This window comes from Pieris rapae, chromosome 13 (assembly GCF_905147795.1).
Source record: "Pieris rapae chromosome 13, ilPieRapa1.1, whole genome shotgun sequence".
In the NCBI taxonomy this organism is placed as follows: Eukaryota; Metazoa; Arthropoda; class Insecta; order Lepidoptera; family Pieridae; genus Pieris; species Pieris rapae.
In genome coordinates, this window is record NC_059521.1 from 7,189,991 (window position 1) to 7,211,941 (window position 21,951).

At 33.2% G+C, this 21,951-nt stretch overlaps 1 protein-coding gene across 1 annotated transcript in view; it reads left to right on the forward strand.

The window, feature by feature from the left end:
- The window catches only part of LOC111004245 (meteorin-like protein), a 33,859-nt gene extending 11,979 nt beyond the window's left edge, over positions 1-21,880 (forward strand). Inside the window, exons 2-5 of the mRNA XM_022275183.2 lie at positions 15,047-15,258; positions 15,473-15,763; positions 20,571-20,706; positions 21,031-21,880. Coding sequence (XP_022130875.2) covers positions 15,047-15,258; positions 15,473-15,763; positions 20,571-20,706; positions 21,031-21,268 — 877 coding nt within the window. The 3' untranslated portion in view covers positions 21,269-21,880. The remainder of the gene's footprint in view (positions 1-15,046; positions 15,259-15,472; positions 15,764-20,570; positions 20,707-21,030) is intronic.
- Positions 21,881-21,951: the final 71 nt, after the last annotated feature.

Below are 21,951 nucleotides of genomic sequence, written 5' to 3' on the forward strand. Positions count from 1 at the left end.
TTCGAACTAAGCAATACTTTCAAACTAGCCAATTCGTGACAGGTTTTGACGACGAGTCATAAATTTTAAAATGCCAGAGGAATAATGGAAAATATATTCATAACTTATATATATTATTGTATATAAATTATCTTATATGACGCTATTGTATTTCAATATTGACATTTACAAATGAAAAATGATATGGTAATATTTTATATGCAATAAAAAATTATAGCTTTCGTGTGTTCCAGGCTCTTTGTTTCTCCAAATATAATTATATTTCTGGCATTTTACTTTTTAGAATCGTATTTACATTCCATATAAACATTTACTTCTTGTACTTAAACACATATAAACATATTGTAAAAATGTTCCAATAATCTAAAAACATTATGACAATTTATACGACCAAAAATCTTACTTTTGTATTTACACAGAGTGCAATTATAAATAAAATAAACGTTTATATAACGTATTTAGCTGTGATTTATCCGTCTTTTTCTCCATATAATTAGCTAAATGTATATTTCTTAAATAGCTCTCTCAATCAATACATTAGTTACCAATTTGAATTTCAAAGAATATTCACTAATGAGCCGCTATTATAAGACACCGGAGACTTCGAATTAATGTTTTTTCGTACCATATTTGATGATCAAACGTCATCTTTGATTTAAGAGCTTCGGTATTCGTAAAACTCTAATTGGCGTCTTTTCCATATCGAGCGCGAATCAATGCTCGAGAAAAATAGGACGATTTTGCATTCAGTTCTAAGAAAGATTTCTTTTGATATCACGGGGAATCGTTTAACATTTGACTTTTTACAAACTAATTGAGTCAGATAACATAAGCTTTACAAACCATATAAAAGTTTAATGTACAATTTAGGTATCATGTTAAAGTTTTAAATAATATATTTTTATTTAGTGGTTGCCTGAAAGAAATCGCTCGAAAGCGATAAGGCCGCCAGTTGCCCTCCTTTTCATTTAATTATGTTCAATTTTTGTATTGTAATGCAACGAAGTGTTAATAAATAAATAAATATTTTTCTAAGACAATTTTAGACAAGTGTTGACGCAGCAATCATCGTGAAGACAATCATATATTGTGGATGGAGGTCACAAAGATCAATTGTCTTCTAGGATTGTAGCCATGGCCATTACATGTCTGAATTATTACTAACAGCGAGATATCAATTTAAACTGTTTGTTCTAAATTCGAATATTTCTATTAACATTTTTAAAAGTCGTTATTTCGTGTCGAATTTCGTTTGGTAACAGATTATAAAACTCCTATTTCCTAAACTGCCATTCGTAATAAGTGCAATGAATGTAGTAACGACAGGTGGATTATAAGTGGAACAACACTATGTAGAATGTATGTACAGATTTATAAAATAAATACTAAGAAACAATAATTTATCTTTACTTTATTCTTTAAAACAATATATTCATTAAAATTGTCTGATATTCTAATAAGGAGTAATTAATTAGAACTAAGGCTTAATATGGTTAGTATATGTTTTAAACAGTCGTCGTGAGCAAAGTAGTTCATAAATCAGATTGTAACTTGGCGCGTGCCGAGGCCGGTAACCTGAAGCACAAAGCAGTCTACCCTGGAGTACGCCCTACTTGTACTCCTTGTAGGGGCCACAGACTATATAGCATTAATAATGCAGTAACTATAAAGACGTTAAATTAATCAAATATATATTTAATTATATTTCTTTTTTGACGTTCATAAGTGTACATTTACCTACATGAATAAATGATTTTTGAATTTGAAATTTGGATATATTATATGCACAGTAATTCTTGTACATTTATTCATACAGTCTTTATTCTCTATGGAGTTTTGACAGTTTTAAAAATGTATTAAGGCCTTTTTTGTTGGTTGAAATGTCTTTATGAACCAACATTCTCTAAAGCAAATAGTTTTTATATGCTGGAACTTAACGTGAAGTCGTTAAGCAACGTATTCGTCATTGCATCGCCAGGTCATTCGATACAACCGCACGTGCTATGTAAGGTATTGCTCGAAACTGGACACCTCTATAATACTATTCAAATCGACCTCGGCAAAAACAATCTCCCAATATAGACAACATTTAAATAACGAATTTGGTTACATTTAAATCTTAGCCCATTCCAAATGCAAAATAAATATACCGATAATTACCGAGGACAATTTTGTCCAATAAAGGCGATGTTTTTTGTCTGCATTTGCGATAGCCGCCGGCGCAGGTTTCAGAGATCCGTTAAATAAGTACTCGTGTCTCGTGGTTCCAGTGCGCTATAAATTGTCAGTAGCCGCGGGGCACGCGGCACGCAACCTCAATGCGGAAAATATAACGTGTATAGTCTGGCCAATGAAAGTTGATACTGATAAAGGGCAATTTAAGAAAACATACGGCAAATTAAGGTTGCCAGAAAAAACGGAATGATTCAAGTTTATTTATAAACAAATAAGAATGTTAATCGACCTGTACTATCAAGCATACACATGCATACATTTTGATGAAAGACTCTAATTTTTTATAATAAAATCGAAGAAGGACACATTAGTAAGCTTAAGTGCCAACGAAGATAATATCAAAAATTGTCTTTTCAAAATGTTTCAGCCAGTATCAACTTTCTTTGGGCCGATTTGCTCAATTTAGATTGTTATATGTATAGTTAGAACGGCCAAGTCCGCCGGCAACACAGCTATTGTTGTAGCGGCCGGTAACTTTTACTTCGACATGGCAATGGTGAATGCTTTGTAAGCTCTGGTTCATTAAACCTGTACATAGACTATATTAGACTTGCTCGCGGCTACTAACGAGACTAAATCAAGGTATTAGTGAACTAAATATATGGTATGAAAATACTCAGTTGCTGCAAGTTTAAAGATTGTTTGAGTAAAATATAAATGTTATATAGAGCTTTAAATACTTTATTATATACATGTACGAAAATCTTATAATGCAATATAAGAACGATTTTATCACAATAATAGCAAAATACTTAACTAAATATATACTGTCAAAAGCATAGTTTACGAAGCGATTAATACGAGTAATTTTGTTTGCTATTTTTGCTTGCTATTTTATTTGTAAAAAAAATATAATTATAAAATTCTTGCCATTTGACTCAACCTTTAAACGTGACAGTTTTTGTTGGGATTAGAAAGGCCGTGAGTTATGACCGTTTCACTAAAGTCGCATTAAATTTAATTAAGTAAAACCCACCCACAACATGAACCGTTGTTTCAATTGATTAAAAACTTGTTAGCGATGTCGTTATAACCTTTGAATTGTGAGTTGCGTTGATGTCTTTTATAAGCGAAAACGTATTTAAATTTTACTATACAATAATATTTTTATCAGCGAAGAAACAATGGCACCTTTTGAGGTTATCGTCCCAATATGTGTTTGTGTATTTGAATGTAAATATAACTTTAAGACAAACCCATTTTATGTAACGATGCACCGAGCACTTTTATTTATCGCATTAATTCAGCGATCAAACGATGCCATAATTCGGATGCTCCTACCAATGACAGTTTTTGAAATTTGCATTATAATGTCACAGTACATATGTCTATAGCTTACAAGAAATATATATGTATTTTAATGCGAAACTCATCCCAATATGGGGCCCACGCGTCACAGGTGGAAAATTTGATACTTTAGAAAATTCGTTCAATCGATCGAAAATGTACTATTTTTTAGCTAATTATTTGTTATTTTACATTTTCATAATATGTTTTAAAATTTATTTATCGAGTTTCGTTAACAATCTTCAAGTAATTTCTTTTTACATCTATAGAGGGCATAAGAATTATAGTAAGTCTAAGGTGGCATCATGGCATGGCAAAAAAAAGGTCAGGCAACACTGCTCTAGATTATTTATGTTTTAAAGATGTGAAATAAGTTGTAGCAATGTTTGAATTTTCGGTATATTAATTCTTATATGAACATTGTCAGTCCACTACTATAATTGTCTTTGTTGCTATCTACTATAGGAAAAATTAAATACAAAAAAGGCATAAGTCCTATCTATATACTGCCATATGTTCCAAACCTTAAGAATATACAAATGTAGGCCAATGAAATTACAAGTGAAATAGTTAATATTCAGTTCACAAACCGCACTATTCTTTCTCACGCATGCGTAAACCGTGTGAACATGCGGGATTCAGTTGTAAACTTTTGTTTATTTATACTGCCGTTGTGTTACAAAAATCTGGGTTTCGATATAAACAACATTAATTACCTTCGATTTGGTCTGGGAGTTATACCTTCATTTATTTTAACATTCACTTACTTAAAGTCCTATGTCCCTCAAGTGGGGCACAGGTTAATCAGCATAGAAAACCTGCTTGATCAGCCCTGAGCAGCTCTTTTTATTTCACTCCACATCATTTCATATTGCCCTTGCCTCTGCAATGATTCTTTGTTGCCAGGTTTGTTTCCTTTTGCCTTGAGAATCCCAGTCGAGGGTTTGCTTGGATGCATTGTAACTATAAGGGTTGAATTCGTCCGGAGAGAATAGCACTCCCATTTCCACTTTCGGCTTTTGATAGACATGTCAATTAGCACGTTATTATAGCTACCATAGCTACCATAGCTGTTAATTAGAGATTCCCTCGGACCCAAGTATTCCAAGGGTTTGACGATGGCAGTTCACGAAGACCTGGAGTTGTTCTGTGGTGTTAATTTTTTTTAACTTGAAGTTTATAAAATGTGACAAAATTTTTGTTAATAGTCACTTTCAACATTTAAGGTCTTTAGGTTGTAATAATAATAATAACTGAATTTTATAGAATAATTCTTGGTTTCTATGTCATAGACATCAAGGCATCTTAGTTTTATATTATTTAACCTAACAAATTTCTTACTATAAACTTCCGGCATAGCCAGCACCATTGTATATGTAAATATGCATACTTATTAAGCGTTATTTAATACCTATGTTTGATAATATCTACTGCATAAACTAATACGACTGTTTATATTCGTTATCGTAATGAAAGTTGTTTATACAAGGTGAACTATATTCAAAGCAAATCTAATTTATGTTATACCAGTCTTAAACAAGGTTGGTACTGAATATGCATTGATATTTAAATACCTTTTTTATTAACGTCATACATTTACAGTGTTTATAATATTTTTACATGGTGATAAGATATAAATGCTATCAGACCTTATTTAAACATTACTTAACAGATTTTACAAAGGATAGGTACATGTACTTATTAAAACATCATTTTTCATTTCTTGTATCCTTACCACCAATCCTTCAAACATTAACAATAAACTTCCAATATGGACCATCGATTTTTGAGCTTTTTTGGGGAGGGGGAGAGGGAAGGCAGGTCTACCCCCCTGTGTCATCCCCACCCTGCGGATGGTGGAGGTTATGGAGATATTCATTGTTAAAAATTTTAAAATCAAGATTAATTAATAATTAATAATTGGAATAAATCTTTTTAATAACATTTTATGTTGGACCCTATGGTCCAGCATAAAATGTTATTAAAAAGATATCACATCTATATGTGCTATATTTCGATCTAGTTCCTCAGAGTAAGGTTTTTTAAATAACATTTTAGTGTGTCAATTCACACGCAAGTTTATCTGATATCAGGTGAGATGTTTGACATATTTACGCAATATTGATTGACATGTGTTAAATATTGTGAATATTGTCAAGTCATATCACAAACTGAATAGGTTATCATATTTACTATACATTCTGTATCTATCTTTATCTTTGACTTAAGGCAAAGTAACAATATAAATATTGCTGACAAAAATAAATCTGGAAGGTTTTGAGTTAGAAAAATCTTGTATCTTTAAATGAGCAATTCTTATATATATATATAATTGGAATCTCAGAATCGGCTCTAACGATTTTCATGAAATGTAGTATAGCGGGGGTTTTGGCGGCGATAAATCGATCCAGCTAGGAATCATTTCTAGAAAATGTCATTTTATTCGTGTTTTATCTACTTAAACATAGAATTGCTATAGCTTAAAGATGTCACTTAAATAAAAACTTAAATATGAATATAATTATCTTTATTCGATTATTATATTCATATTTCTTCGTACTATTAGTATGTAATTCGTACTTAAATATAGTTTCCAATACACCATTTATAAAAAAAATACCGAGCAAATCTCGGTCATCCAGGCACTATTAAATTTAGTTCTAAATTTGATCCTATAAATATTTGTAAGTATATATTTGTAAAAATAAAACGAAGGCTATGTTTTATTAGTTCTTGTTATGGCATTTAATTAACTATTTAAATTAAACGTGCTGACGTATGTTTTCAATAGTATCTCACGGTATGACGTTTATTAAATATATTTGCATAACATTCGTGCGAAAAAAATTATCAAAAAATTTATGGCCTTCGGGCTCCCAAATTTATCCACATTCCCACGTTGCGTGATATCGTGAAAGCATCACCGCTATCTCCTATCATGTTTTTTTTGGTTATCATTCCAATTTCCCAGGCTCATTAGACGTCTCATTTTGCCAACTGTCTGCACAAATAACTTTATCGTATCACACTTTCCTATAATATTATTATTGGTAAATTTTTTCACAAGCCTTAAATAAAAGCTCAAAAGAGCTGCTGCAACCGCTTAAAATATACAATCAGAAGTTTTACATTAAAACCTCTAATTTATTGAACTGGCTGGAAACAATTTTATTTTTTGTTTTTTTTTGTCTACGCGAAGGTACATTTTAAATTTGGAATCAAGCTCTAAAAGTAATAAGAACTCTTTAGTAGTCAAAACAGTGTATCCATAATCCGTTGCTAAGAAACATTATATGAGTGTTATTATATCGTTTTTATAGTCTTGTAATTTAAGTAAAAAAGTAAAATTTAATATGTGCACAAATATTTAAAAAAAGGCATTTTAAGTATGAGTTAACTAGCTTTGTGCAGAAGAATGTGTTATTAGTTGAGCATGTAAGGCGTTTTATCACCGAGGTTGTGTAATTATGAAAGTGCATTATGCGACACTCCTAATTACACGAATATTCTTAAATTGCTAAACGCGTTACGGTAACTAGCAGCTTTCAAAACATTTTCACGATTTTGTTGCAATTTCTGTAGTTCTTTTCGTATAATGATTTTCATTATATCCATAGCCATGCTAAGTATCTAAAGTCTAAACATAGAAAGGCATGGAGAATTTTTGTGGTTTTGGACATGATTTGGTTCGCCGTTTTCCTACCACATATTGATACCCAAGTAGGCTCTTGAGGCTTTGGTAGGATAAGAAAGAAAGGGACGACCCAAGTCCTTTAAGAAGAGCATGTTAGGTATACCTTCAGTTTTTGACGGCTCCCTTAGTCGGGTGATTCAAGCCAATACTTCTAAAATTTATATATAGCACATCAATAAATAATATAATCTAATACTTATGTATGACGGTTCCATGGTCACCATATGCTTACTGGCGCCGTCGGTGACGTCTGCGCATGTGCTCAATCTTGTTACGGGTGTGAAAAAATATTTTACGACGCCCAGCTTTTTTATATTTATGATGGGACTTTCATTGACGCACTTGATTTAAAACGTGATGTAACTCTTATTAATGGAGATGAGGACACGAATAGGACGTTAACCTTGTTAATCCATATAACTTAACCTCGATTCTACCCTCAAAAAGATTTAACTCAACTATCAATTTGCCGGAGAATTATTATATTTTTGGACGTAGGTCCGTGGGGAAACAAATAGGATACATATCAGGCACATAGGTATGCTGGACTATGCACGCTTCCAAAACTTTTTTCATCAACCTACCAATACTAACTCCGATGGTGCTGCGACTTAAAAAGGCCTCCGAAATGATAATCTTCCAGCCTTCCTTTCTGAGTCTGCCTCCCACCAATGGCTGGCTGTCAGTTACAGCAAGTACTCCTTCAATGTGTCCATCGAACCTAGGCTGACCAACTGATCTCCAATCTCCATGACCTCCCGATCTCGGCGCATGCGCTCAAGGTGCCATAGCCAATGTAACCGATGTGGCTTGTATTCGCCTACAGTGTTGGGCTATAATACAAGGCCCTATACTATTGATATTCCTAATGATTACAATTAATCTTGTACCTAAAAAGGCACTTAAGAATGTTAACATAGGCGGAAGTCTATGCCTCGTGGCAGGTGCGAACCATTATAATCCTGTGGTTGTCGTTATTAAGTCAATTACAGTTTATTAGTCACGTTCGTTACAGGTATATATATTTATATTTGACTGCAATTATTTATTTAATAACTTAAGTTTAACTTTTTTAAAATAGGGAAGCATATTTTGAAGTGTTTTGGTGAATCGCTGGTTTATTGTTTGATTCCCGGCAAAACAGTTTGTTAAGTACAGAAGACTTATAATAGAAAAAATATTGTGATCCGATGTATGACCAAGTGATAGCTGTTAAGCTTACTTATCGTTTATTACAAAAACCCGCTAAGTGTCTCAAATGATAGCCGTGATTTGAACAATATAAGTTCGTTCAAGACGATGACAGAGGGTCGCCTACGCAATCTGGGCACGAGTTCAAGCCATTATACAATCAAGAATCGCTCGAAACACGTTATTGTACCACTGTGCACTCAACTAAAACATATATTATCTAGGTATCACGAAATGTTATATAGTCTGAATGAATTTTGCATTTAACGACAATTATTACATGAATTAATTGTCACTAAACCTCAGGTTTTATTATTTAAATTCTGCATTATAATGTCCTCAAATTCAGTTTAAATAATTCTCAAGTAACTAAAGTCCCGTTCTCTCGGTTACTTTATACGTCGGATAAATTTTATGTGAGTTTATTGAAACGAGAAATAGTGAGACGTAAAATATTGATGCTATTTATTTACTTTGTCTAGTATTACTCTGTGCAATGCTGTTTTGGTAAAATACACACGCACACACATATACATATATATGTGGTCTATCGGCGAGACAAATTCATGTTTAATAATTTGCTAGATTGGACTAGATTGTAATAAAAAATACATAAAAGCAATTAGATGAAGTATCTATAACTTTATCTAAAATAGATTAACTACTGAATATTTCCGCGTAATTTCTTAAAATGTAATAAAATTTTATAGCAAAAGTTTAATATTAATTAAGTTGGTTCTACAAGTAATACATGACCATATAAACGCTATATATGCCCATACAATAGCACGCACGTGCTCACAGCGTCCATTGTCTTAACATTACAACCATTGTTTGAGGAAATCCTTGTACATGCGTTGACACTTAGTATAAATTGAACTTCTTTATAACTAGCTGTGCTCTGCGGTTCCACCCGTTTTAATTAAAATTTAAAATGTAGAAAATTATTTTTATTAGACATATGGTACGATTTTTTGTAGATATTGATAGATATATAGATAGATACATAGATAGATATTGATATTGATATTTTATAAAACTGTAGTACATCACTTTGCTCTACTGTCAATTAGACTTTTTCAATCCTTAGGTTATACTATCATAAATCCATTTTTAGTTTTATCAAAATATTCCATAGCCTATGTTTATCAGGGATAACGTATAATATATTTTTTAAATCAGTTCTATACTTCAAAAAATGCAAACAAACAATCAAATCTTTCCTCTTTATAATATTAGATTGTAGATATCGCGAAATCAAGTTTTTAACTAAAAAAGCAAATGTCACTAGTTATATTACTCTTTATTTTGTTGTATGAATCGTGTTTACTGTCAGCTTATTTTTTGGTTGCATCTCTCAAGGCTCACGGCATGTAGCCCTGGAAAATAACGGTAGGTTTACATGATAGAGAATATATCCTTTGGTGTTGAAACTGGTATTGCATTATTGCGACAGATTTTATCCTGGATATTGCTTATACATTTTATCTTGCAGCCGTAAGTAACCCACTCAGTCCGGTCCTAGATGCACTATATTAATACAGTAATAGAAACTTGTGTGGCAACTGAATTTATTTATCTAATTAGCATATAAAAAGCGACCACCGCGGTATCGAGTATTTTTATACTCAATTCTTGGTTTGTAAGCTGATTTTATATAGGCGTACATTATGTTTATTGCTTCTGATCCGGAATAGAAGTCGTAGGTTGCAACAATGCTTATGTCACTCCAAACCAGGGCTGGCCATTTACGAAACTGGTATAACTGTATAACTATAACTATAACTGGTAAAAATATTAATTATTTTAATTATTAATTTGTTACGTTTCGCGTAATAGTAAGCATAGACATAGGTTCTCAGTACCACAGTTACAATTAAAAACAGTCAAAGAATCTAAACAATAATTAAACCAATAAACGTTCGGGTTTCAGGAATTTGATGCATAAAAATGTAAATATAATAACGGATTTTGTCCGTGTATGTAACTTTGATTTTATTTACACAACCCTGACTGTGATATAAGGTTGAATGTACTCGTCATTGTTATCTCGGGATTTTTTGGACAAGAGTAAATAAAAGTCTTCGTAGAAAAGATACAGATTTATTTTATTGTCTTGTTACGTATGATAAGGCTATGTGTTTTAACGAACTTTCTAAACTACGCTATATACAGTGATAGCATCTTGAATTTCGTATAATGACGACAACAATGGATTTACTGGTTTTTTATTGAAATAACCTTGTAAAGTGGACATACAAGTGGATATACAATTTTATAGCAAACATCGTATGATATAAATACCTGCCAATTATAATAATATGATGCCGGTAAAAAAGTAATAATATATTTTGCATCATAATACCAAAATACGAACTTGTAAAAATAATTTGAATTCTAATTATCTTTTGAATTTTAAAAGACCGCGCTTTTTGTCATAAATTGAAATTAGCACTAGTCTTGTCTTTGATTCTTTATGCCAAATGCGTTTACTCTGTGACGTAAACGTGGTTTAATTTGTCTTTGACAGACTGATTGTTTGATATGTTATGAAAATAGTGTAGGTTTATTATCTGTCTGATCCCAGAATCTAGAATCATCCGAGAAAAACCGTTATATTTTGACATTTAAACTAAATTGTCTTAAATTTATAAACGGACGCAACACAAATTGATTCTTTATGCAAATAACAAAAATACAAAAGGATATTTATTGTGATTAAGTTATACATGACCTCCATTTACATAATGGGTTTTTGGCTAAAATAAACTGTCGATTAGATTAGGTATTAAGAGTATACAGCATTTTTTTAAATTTATTTAGCATACGATAAAATATCGTTAAAATACATAAGTGCATTTATGTACGTAATAATAGTCATACAGTAGGTACATAGATGGAGTATTTTCAGAGTTAGAAATGAAAAATATTAAATATTCATATTCCAGGAGAAAACGGGCGCGCGAGTGGCAATAAAGTCTTCATTCCACATTTTTAATTTTAATAAGCTATTAAAAATAATTGCTTATAAAAGTATATAACTCTAAAACACCTATACAATGAAGCGTCAAAAGTTTTTTGTTACCTTTAAGCTAAAATGTGGTAAAGTTGTTAATTATCACACACATGACAATTCTAAGAAGCTTATCTTTAACAGTCGTATAAGCGCACACGTGCCTCGAAATTAAACAAATTTTTGTATGGTTATTTTTAAGTATTATTAGTATCTAGTTTAAAAAAATATTACTAGTTTTCATTAGCAATCACAGGATGTTGTAAAAAAAGTTCCGATATATTTTGTACGTAAAACTTCGAATTAGATGTATACGAAAATTTGACAGAAGTATCTACTAACAGCTTAGTAGAAAAAAAAGTTTAAAACGGCAATAAGGTTGACTTCTAATTAGGAAAATATTTTCTAAAAACATCAACTATAAATCGTAAAAAAATCATCGTTAAGTTATTAACGGTTTTATTGATCAACACTCCGTGATACATTAAGACAGCATTAGTACCTTTTAGTCGAATATCGGGGCGCCACCATTTGTGCGTAATGGCCACAAATCATTTATTTTTTCTCGACTAATGTTTATAAATTGGAAATATTTGTTGCCAGGCTATTGTTGTTCAATGACCTCAATACTGGTTTTAACATTGAGAATAGATTTTGTCTTTTCACATTTTTATTTTTATATTCATCATGTTAAACCTAGTTTATGTTTTATACGAGTAGTTCGTATATATTGTCGTCTTTCAATTTAAAATAAACTCTATCATTCCACGTTTAGATTTTTTTCTTAAAAACCAATAACATATCTTTAACCTCAAATACATATTTCAATAACATCACATAAAAACGTTGACTAAAATATCCTTATATGAGAATATTCACTTACAAGTAAATAAATACGTATAATTATAATACACAATGATTACTAATCTTATAAGTATAACATTGATTTGCGGGACAACGCGTTCCAAGCGTGCAACAAGCTACGCCACCCTTGATATTTTTTATATTGAAAGCGTAGAAAAACTGTGGTTTTAACATTTGTTTTTTGTATATTTGTTTTAGCGCGCGCCGATAACATTTAGGCGCGACAAACAGGCACGACCAACCCAAAAAACTTTTACGAGAAACATTTGCTTACGTAAATTTAAGAATGCGAATAATTTTAGATAATTCGGACATCAATGGGCGGACGTAATCACGATTAAGCAAATTAATTACTTATTTCACACACCTTATGGCACAAGGTTCGAATACGTTAATAAACTTGTGTACCTATTATATCGGACAATGAAAATTAAATTAAAATATTTTTAGATGAGATGTTAATGTATTAAAGTGCTACCAGTAATATGATGGACAAATGACTCAAGTCCTTGATAGGCTTGCTATGTTTTGAAAATGACGACGTCAAACAAAATGATAAGTATGTTATACTTGTCTAAGCGTTTCAGCCATAAACTCTCAATTGATGAGGGATTCAAATAACGTTCTTTATTTTTCATTCTAAGGGGTTGTTCACCCCTGTCAATCCTACACGTGTGCACCAACCTGCCCACACAAAACCACTTGAATATTCTTTTCAACCAGAATATTATTTTTACGTGCAACATCTTATAACTCAAGGGTAAGGTACATTTATGTTAGGAGAAATTGAAATGACAGTTATGGTACTAGAAATTATAAAATATAATACATTTATGTATGGGCTCCGTGGGTTTATTTAGAACTATTTGAGACAATACTATTTCGAAAACAAAATGGGCGGGGGTATTAACATCAGGTGAGCCTCCTGCCCGTTTGCCCCCTGTTCTATAAAAAAAAGAAAAAAAAAAGAAAACAAGCTTAATTATTTTCACTGTATAGTATAAAAATTACGTTAAACATTTAGCATGCTCGTAAGCTATGCGAGATATGTTTTAGTTAAATTATACACAAAAGTTTTTTTTTTACGTTCATAAAGTCTGTGACGAATCATCCATGCTTTTATCTTATCTCGTGCAAGATACGGAACCAGGGCGTCACTGAGACGATCTCCAACCGGTTTTTGTATTAGCCATACGGCCCATTAGGGTGGATTAAGGAAGCCTCGCGATGACATCGAGGTTTAAGGATGTGACGTTTTATAAATAACTCTACATATTAAAGGATTTCACTAAAAGCTTCGTTTTAAACTACGATAAAGCAACCTGCTATAGGTTCTTTTAAATGGTTTTTGAGCAGTGTTGGCTAGTGCTTCAGCGTGCGACTCTTATACCAGAGGTCGTAGGTTCGATCCCGGGCTGTGCACCAATGTACTTTCTTTCTATGAACAGAAAACCAACATGTCTTAGACCCAAAAAGTCGATGACGTGGGCACTGGAGGCGGATCACCTACTTGCCTATTAGATTTAAAAATGATCATGAAACAGATTCAGAAGTCTGAGGCCAAGACCTAAAGAGGTTGTAGCGCCACTGAATTTTTTTAATGCATTTCAAACATGTTATTATGTTCTAAATTTCATATGAAATAACTTAGAGTTTTCATAAGTGTGTTCGTCATTTGTCTTCAATAAGTCGCCATGAACGTCGTTTATGGGTTCTTGGGAATGTTCCCCGAAGATAACATTACTCATATTTACTAGCTTTAACATTGAATAAATCCATCTCGGAGTTTTAAAAAGATTTAGAGCCACTTTAGTTTTGGACGCAATAAAACACTGACAATACAAAATAAATCGTTTCGTAGCGGACAAGGGAACATAACCCGCTAATAAAGTTCGAACTCGGCCACAACAATGCGTTTTACATAAGTCGTCTTTTTATTACTGTCGCGGTATAAATCGTATGTATAACCATATATCTTGGTTTTATAATTTAAAGTCGTGGGTTGCGCGTAGGTGCTACTCCAGAAATTCAGCCCACGTGCCGCAGATGCAAGATACGCTCACAATTGGCTCCAGGCTTGTTTATGGGGGCATTTCTCGAGATAGTGACCAGAAATGACACTTCGATCGCGTGCCGCAATCTCGACCGCACACTTTCCATCTAGATAATGTAATTTTATATGAAATAGCCGTTCATTGCAGTGTTGTACATGCATTACATTAATTAAACTCGACTAGGTCGTGATTCTAAATTCGAATTAGGTTCTGTGATAAATGAATGTTGGCAGTTATATGATTAATTATTCATCGAATCATTTATTATGAGACAAAAACATCGCTATGTCGGGATCATGTTTGTTGTTTAACGCTAATGTGTTTTTAGTTTTTGTATGACTTTCGAAGGATTGTATTTCAAGATTATGTAGGTAATATCCAAGCTCATTAGATTATTTGTTATGCATGAATCTGTAACAAAAACTTTTCAACCCATTACCATTACTATGTGTGTTTGAATGAACGCAGAACGTCAGCTACAGCTAACATAAATTATATATATGTAATTACAAACAAATACTCTGAGAATATAGCCAAAGATGGATTACATGATACATTTTACAACAAAAATATTTATAAAAGGGAACAAACAAACAAAAAGTATTTAATACATTTGACTAGTTGTGATTGAATTTATTTAACTAAGCCTAAATTGGTTGTGTTGTGTGATGATGTAAAAGTTAAAATTTTATTTTATTCTTGTTCCAGCGGGTTGAGTGTTACTCCCGAGAGGGGAGTGACTCCTGTCTACCTGAGGTGTCGAGAAGGCACAGTATCTTGGCTATACCCTCGAGGAGCTCTGCGGTTACTCTTCCGCCCTCCTCTACCAGCTGATGAAAAGGATTTCAGGGTTTGCATCAGAGTCATAAGAAGACCGGACCCCCCCGACTTATTTCATTCGTTGCAGCTTAATGATACCGGTAAATATCACAAACAATCTTCGTTAACGACGAATTCGCGTTGAACAATGGCCTGAAGTGTTCTCATAATTTAGAGTCATTTTTATTGTGTATTTTTTTGCCTTTGGCAATGTATCTGTATGAAGTCTAGTTTGAGTAGATTTAGTAACAAATCTTTTAAGACCTTCGAATTTCGAAATTCGAGCATAGACTGATTTTAAACAATCCTTTTCAGAAGTTGCAGAGCGGTTTCCGGCCCGCATTTTTGTGGAAGGTGCGAAGCGACTCATACCTCTTTACGCTCCTGATGACGGCGACCCTCGCGAACTTCGATGCTTCCGCAGCAGGCGAGGTCGCGCTGCTTTGTACGTAGAGGCAGAACCTGAGGAGGGTACAAAGAGGAGAGTGGCCATGTTCAAGTATGAAGCCAGGTCGTTAGTAAGAAGACATTATGACCCTGCAACGGCCGAATGCAGACCATGCTCGGAGTCGGAATTGGAGCTCGCATTCTGCACTAGTGATCTCGGTAAGTTTAAGTTTTATAAAAAAAGTACAATCTATATAACGTGCAAACTAATCAAGTGTAAGGTTTAGAAAATTATACATTTATTATAAATTATGGTCGTGTCACTATTCCTGAGGTGTTATAACGGATTTAGTTTCTCAGTTACGCCCCTTAAAAATAAAAGTCACCCTGTAATGACAAACCAGTAGCGGTTCCACAATGTAATAACCTCGTAATAAGCCTTTTGCCTCGCAGTCAGCAATTTGTCGCCATAATCAAAATTCCTATCGCCTTTTAAAAGAATTTCACTTCATATTGTGATATTTAAAAAGATCTTTGGACAGTTAAATGTCGTCGCTTATTTTGCGTACATGAAGTAGACCCATCATTATTTTCAATTCGCGTTACTATAATAGCATTTAATTACGTATAAACGCATTATTTCTGCGTCAACGGTTATACAAGGCCTTCAGGGCTCTACGGAAGCTTCTTGTACCTTGGCACCGGAGAAACGAGTAGAAAGGCACGTGACGCAGTGGGGAGATTTTTTATTTCTTTTGTGATAGATTATAATGGTGTCGTGTCGAGCCGTGGGCGGCCAACCGTCGTTATTAGCCGCCTCTAGCACGGATCACAGAAATTTCTCTATGTCATCCTACGTAATAATTATTGATCTAACAGCACGACATCCGAACAGATTCGTTGATTCGAATTTTAAAATCAAGAGACGTTAATTAGAGGATTAGTTGTCATATATACATGATAATTAATAATTATGTTTTAAAGTTTTTAAATTACCATGAGTTATTTTTATTACCCTTTTTAAGCTTATGCCAGACGAATGATACAGGGCTGTCGAGATTTAAAGATAACGTGTCTAGTTAGGCTAAAAGCATCTCCCGTAATTATTGACCGCCTCCAGGTACACTTATCTTCAAACAAAAGAGTTGCAAAGCTAGAAGTTGCTTATTCATATACAAAAAAGAACAATGGCTCTCAATAAAGTGGTTTTAGTTTTTGTGGGTCTGGTATTCGGATGACGTCAGCGTGGTGACAATCATATTTTAAGATTAGTGGCGTGGTTCAGTAATTGGAAATACGTTTATGTTAAGTAGCTGTGAGTGTTTTTAAAGTACGTGTTAGCATACTCCTAATATCCATACGAACAATTCTAGCGCAATTTATTGTGATAAGGTTCTGAGTTTTAATGCAAATTGGATATATTGATACACATACAATTTTTCCAGCTACCCTTGCGATCCCATTGACCCATAGCACTATTCCATTATTTGCTATAATTTAATTAAAATATTTGTTATTTAATAAGATTACATATCTACATTCTCTTTTCATTTACATATCGACTAATTACTTTAAATACAGTACTATTAATCTTCTAAAGCGAGTAGAAAGTGCAATTACATAGCTTTTAATTGATTGCCCCGCATATGCTCCATTGTACAGTTTTATCAAGAGATTTAAAGAGGTTCTCTATAATTGAAAAGAATCTAATAACAAAAAGTCCGCATTTACTGTAATTAACTTTATCGATGTCAGTTAAGAAGAAATATTTCTCTTTGAAGCTTAATTAGGCATTTGAAATCCCATACCTATAAGCTTTTGTTTTATTTTTATTTTTATTTTTATTTTTATTTTTATTTATTTGGTGCACAAAACACATTATAATCTTTACAAAAATAAACTTAAAACTAATAGTTATGAACAGGATTCTAATGTAAAACCATGTGCACACTGCAAAATTAATGTTACATCAATAAAAGGCTCATAACTAACAAAGGTAACATAGTAAAAAAAAAACAATAATAATAATAATAATAAGTTCCTCGACACCAATTTAACGTAACGTTAACCAGGACCACAAGGGTCAGCACTTAACCTACGATGGAGGATGTCTTTAACGACACTAATGAATTTATTGATGTTGCGACAGAATATGTCCACAAGTAAGTGGTTGCTCTTTGCCATCTCGTTATATTGACGAGCCATCCTGGTCAAAGGGTTGTAAAAAGAGATGTTATTCTTATAAGTTTGAAGGGAAAATAAATTGACTTCGTTAGCTCTACGGGCACTAAATCTAATGTTAAGGCTAATGTGAGCTAGTAGTTCGGGAGAGTCTATAATGGAGTGGGTGATTTTGTAAAGGTAAACTAAGTCGAAGACTATGCGTCTGGATTCTAATGGTTGAACTTTAAATTTCAGGAGTCTATCGCAATAATTTAAGTTAGACCGGCCAGGTTTTATACGATAACATAAAATTCTGAGAAATTTCCTCTGAATTCGTTCAATATCGTCAATGTGCACCTTATAATTCGGCGACCATATAGGACTACCGTATTCTAATATACTTCTTACGAGGCTGAAGTATAAGTACAAGGTGCTACGAGGATTTTTAAAACCTTTTGTGGATCTAAGAATAAAACCCAGTAGATGGTTTGCTTTAGACGTGATGTGACTATAGTGGGCACGGAATGAAAGCTTGTCATCGAACAGGATACCTAGGTCTTTTGCAACATCTGATCTGTTAACTAATTGACCATCTATGACGTAGTTCCATACGATTTTGTTTCGTTTATTAGTAAACGATATGACAAAACACTTGTCTATATTTAAATACATGTAGTTCGTCTTGCACCATTGTGATACGGTATTGATATCACGCTGTAATGTTAAGCAGTCATCTAAATTAGTAATAGAAGTAAATATTTTTAAGTCATCTGCATATAAGAGACAATTGCAGGACAGTTGTTGAATAAGGTCATTAATAAAAACTACGAAGAATAATGGCCCTAAGTGGGAACCCTGAGGTACTCCCGATGTAACTGCGATAGGTGCAGAGATGAAGCCCTTTAACGCAACCAACTGAGTTCTAGAGTCTAGGTATGAGCAGATCCATCTATATAAACTGCCGTGGATACCATGTGACGCTAACTTATGACAGAGCAGATGGTGATTTACTTTGTCAAAAGCCTTAGAGAAGTCAGTGTAAACAGAGTCAACTTGGCCACCTGTGGCAAACACTTGACAGAGATAGTTTTTGTATTCCAGAAGGTTAGTGACCGTAGACCTGTTTCTAACAAAACCATGTTGCTTGTCTGAAAGAACAGGCTTAAAATGACTGAACAGATGAGTATACATCACTGACTCAAATAATTTAGCAGCGCAAGATAAAATACTTATCGGTCTATAGTTTTTACAATTGGACTTATCACCACTTTTATAAATAGGTATTATGTGGGCAGTTTTCCAGCGCTTAGGAAACACACCACTAGCTAACGATTTATTAAAGAGAACACATAATGGAATGGACAACTCCTTTCCGCAACTTTTTATGAAAATAGGAGGCAGAAGGTCAGGACCCGCCCCTTTGTTAATATCCAAACTATCTATTTTACGTTTGATATCTGTTACCGTAATAGAAAAGCCAGATAATATATTAAAATACGTGTTATTTACAGCACCAGATTGGTCAGTGTATATAGTTTTATTAGTTTTATCGTCAAAAACTGACCCAAAGTATCGCGAAAAAAGGTCACATATCCCCTGACCGTCTGTCTCAGAAGTATTTTCAAGTGTCATGGTGTGAGGCACTGAAATATGGCCTTTACGACTATTCACAAATCTCCAAAATGATTTTATGTCCTTGACCAACGAGTCCTCGATGGATGCGATATACTTGTCGTAACAAATCTTGGTAAGAAATTTGCATCTCTCCCTCAGCAAAGAGAAAACGTCGTAATCGCGGGGATTCCCAAACCTCTTAAACCGTTTATGATATAAGTTTTTTTCTTTATTACATTTAATTAAGGATTTGCTGTACCAGACTGGATAAGATGAGAATTTGCTACAACAACTTGGTGTATTTCTTGATATTATTTCAAATAAAAGCTCATAAAAAGCTTCGGTGCACTCATCAATACAAGGGGACGATAAGATTTCGGACCAGTTCACAGACTGGAGTTCAGATTTAATGTTTTCAAAATTACATTTAGCAAAATTAAGCCGTTTAATGTTGTTTGTTTTAAAAGAGTTTTAAGGTTTTATTCCTTTATCGGTTAATAACGAAGTAATTAATTAGTTTTCTGTATATTACAAGTTTTTAAAATATACTGCGTCTTTTCTCCATTTTCTTTTTCAAGGTCCATAAATCTTCGTGCCTACTTACCTAAACTTACCAATTATATGGTCTTTAGAAAACAATTATTCTATGGAGACGGATTATACATATAATAAAAAACGATATATAGCTTTAGAATGTATCAATTGAGGTCTCATATTACATAACATTTGCAAATTACATTACGTAATTACCTAGCCTTAGATGTAGATTGATGTAAAAAGCTATGCTCGAAAAAGGTATTTGCCATATATTTAAATGGCACTCAAGCGAGATTTAAATGTCTTATCATAGCTATGATCTTGGGCAGGGGGAAATATATACATACAACGTTAAGTTTCCTGAGAAAATTGCTTGAAAATAGAGAAATAAATTTTTATTATAAATGAATCTATGTTTTAAATAATGGTAAAGTGAAACACACATTTTTGTGTCATAGATAAAAGTGAAATCTTGCGGCCCTGGTTTATAATTTTTCTGGTTTTATCTGATCTTTAGATTTAATTCATATGCTCAAATCTGTTTCCGGAATACAAATCTACTTGTATGGGCTAAATATGCCTCCGCCGCGTCATTTTGTTACTCAAAGGAGGCTAACCAAAAGGTTGGAACGAATCCATGGATTTGTCTTACACCTCGGATTTTGGAACTTCATAAAAGCTTTTGTTTAAGTTGAGATATTTTTGTCCACAGTGTCAAAAGGTATAATAGTGGGAAGTGAGCAGCGTGAAGATTTGGATACGACACAACTGACCCTGCGATTGACCAACTTGATTCGAGCTACGGCTGCCGCTACTGATCCTAGCGAAGAGGAGAATCAATACTTCAGGTAAGAGTTTTAATATATTATAAGGCAAACATGACAAACTTTTTTTGCATGAAATATAATATTTCTGCGTACGCTGTTTAATATTGCTTTTATTTTTTTTTAATTTCTAATTAAAACAAAAGTTCAGAAAAATAATAAATAGGTTCAGAGTAAAGTACGTTTATGTAATAAATTAAATAGCAATACTGACTGGTTGTCGCAAATTATTCAAATATAATTGGAAACTATAATAATATGTTGTAATAAAAATTAAGTAAGGTTTAATTTGGTATTTCAACCGCTTCACTCCGAAACCAATTTCTATAAAAATGTATTTGTTTTCAGATATGACATCGACAATACAATAGGCACCGGTCGTAGGCGACACCCCCGAAGCCTTCACGCACACGTCCACGTCGCATCACGTTGTGAAGCCGGCGCCGGTTCCGGAGAATTCTTTATAATGGCTAGAAGAGCTCTCGGAAGATATCATCTGGTCTGCGCGCCGAGAGCACACGAATGGAAAGAATTGGCGATGAGACGGAACGCAGAAGGTACCGCGCATTGTTTGTTGCAGCATTAGGTTCTGGTAAAGTTTTAGAATGGTAACACCGTATGTGGGGTTGCCATTTTAAAGGTTTTAAAGATTAATGTATCACACATACATAATACAGACGTCTAAGAGCTTCCAATATGAAATGTTCGACGTTAAATGCTTGAGTTAGTGGACGTGTATTGAATCTGCAGGTGCAAGATTTTACGGTAATCTAAGAGAAATGTTTCAAGACGATCTAAATGAAATACATATGTCTGTAATAGAATTAAAAAAATATTATCTTCAACCATCATTTCGTTGACTATAAGTTCTTATACGTCTGAAAAATCTTATGCAATGTGCAACCAACTGTGTTACATTTGAATGGATCGTTGCAATATTGAAAACGTATATTTTAAGATGAGTGGGAAGAGTTTATCTCAGAGTTAATCAACACTATTATATATATTAGTACCCGCTTGCCATAAATAGCTTGTAAAATGCAATTGTAAATATTTGTAAAGAATATGGTCCACAGTGCCAAATGTAAGATTTATTTTTAAGATTGATCTCAATATGTATATATTGTACATGTATTTTTATATTCATTGTAAACCCAACGTTTAAAATATCTTCCTATAGTTATATTCATAAGAAAAAGATCTATGTAATAAATCGTGGCAGACATGTCGTTAAATACGAAGAAATTAGAATTGTTCTAGATTTCCTTA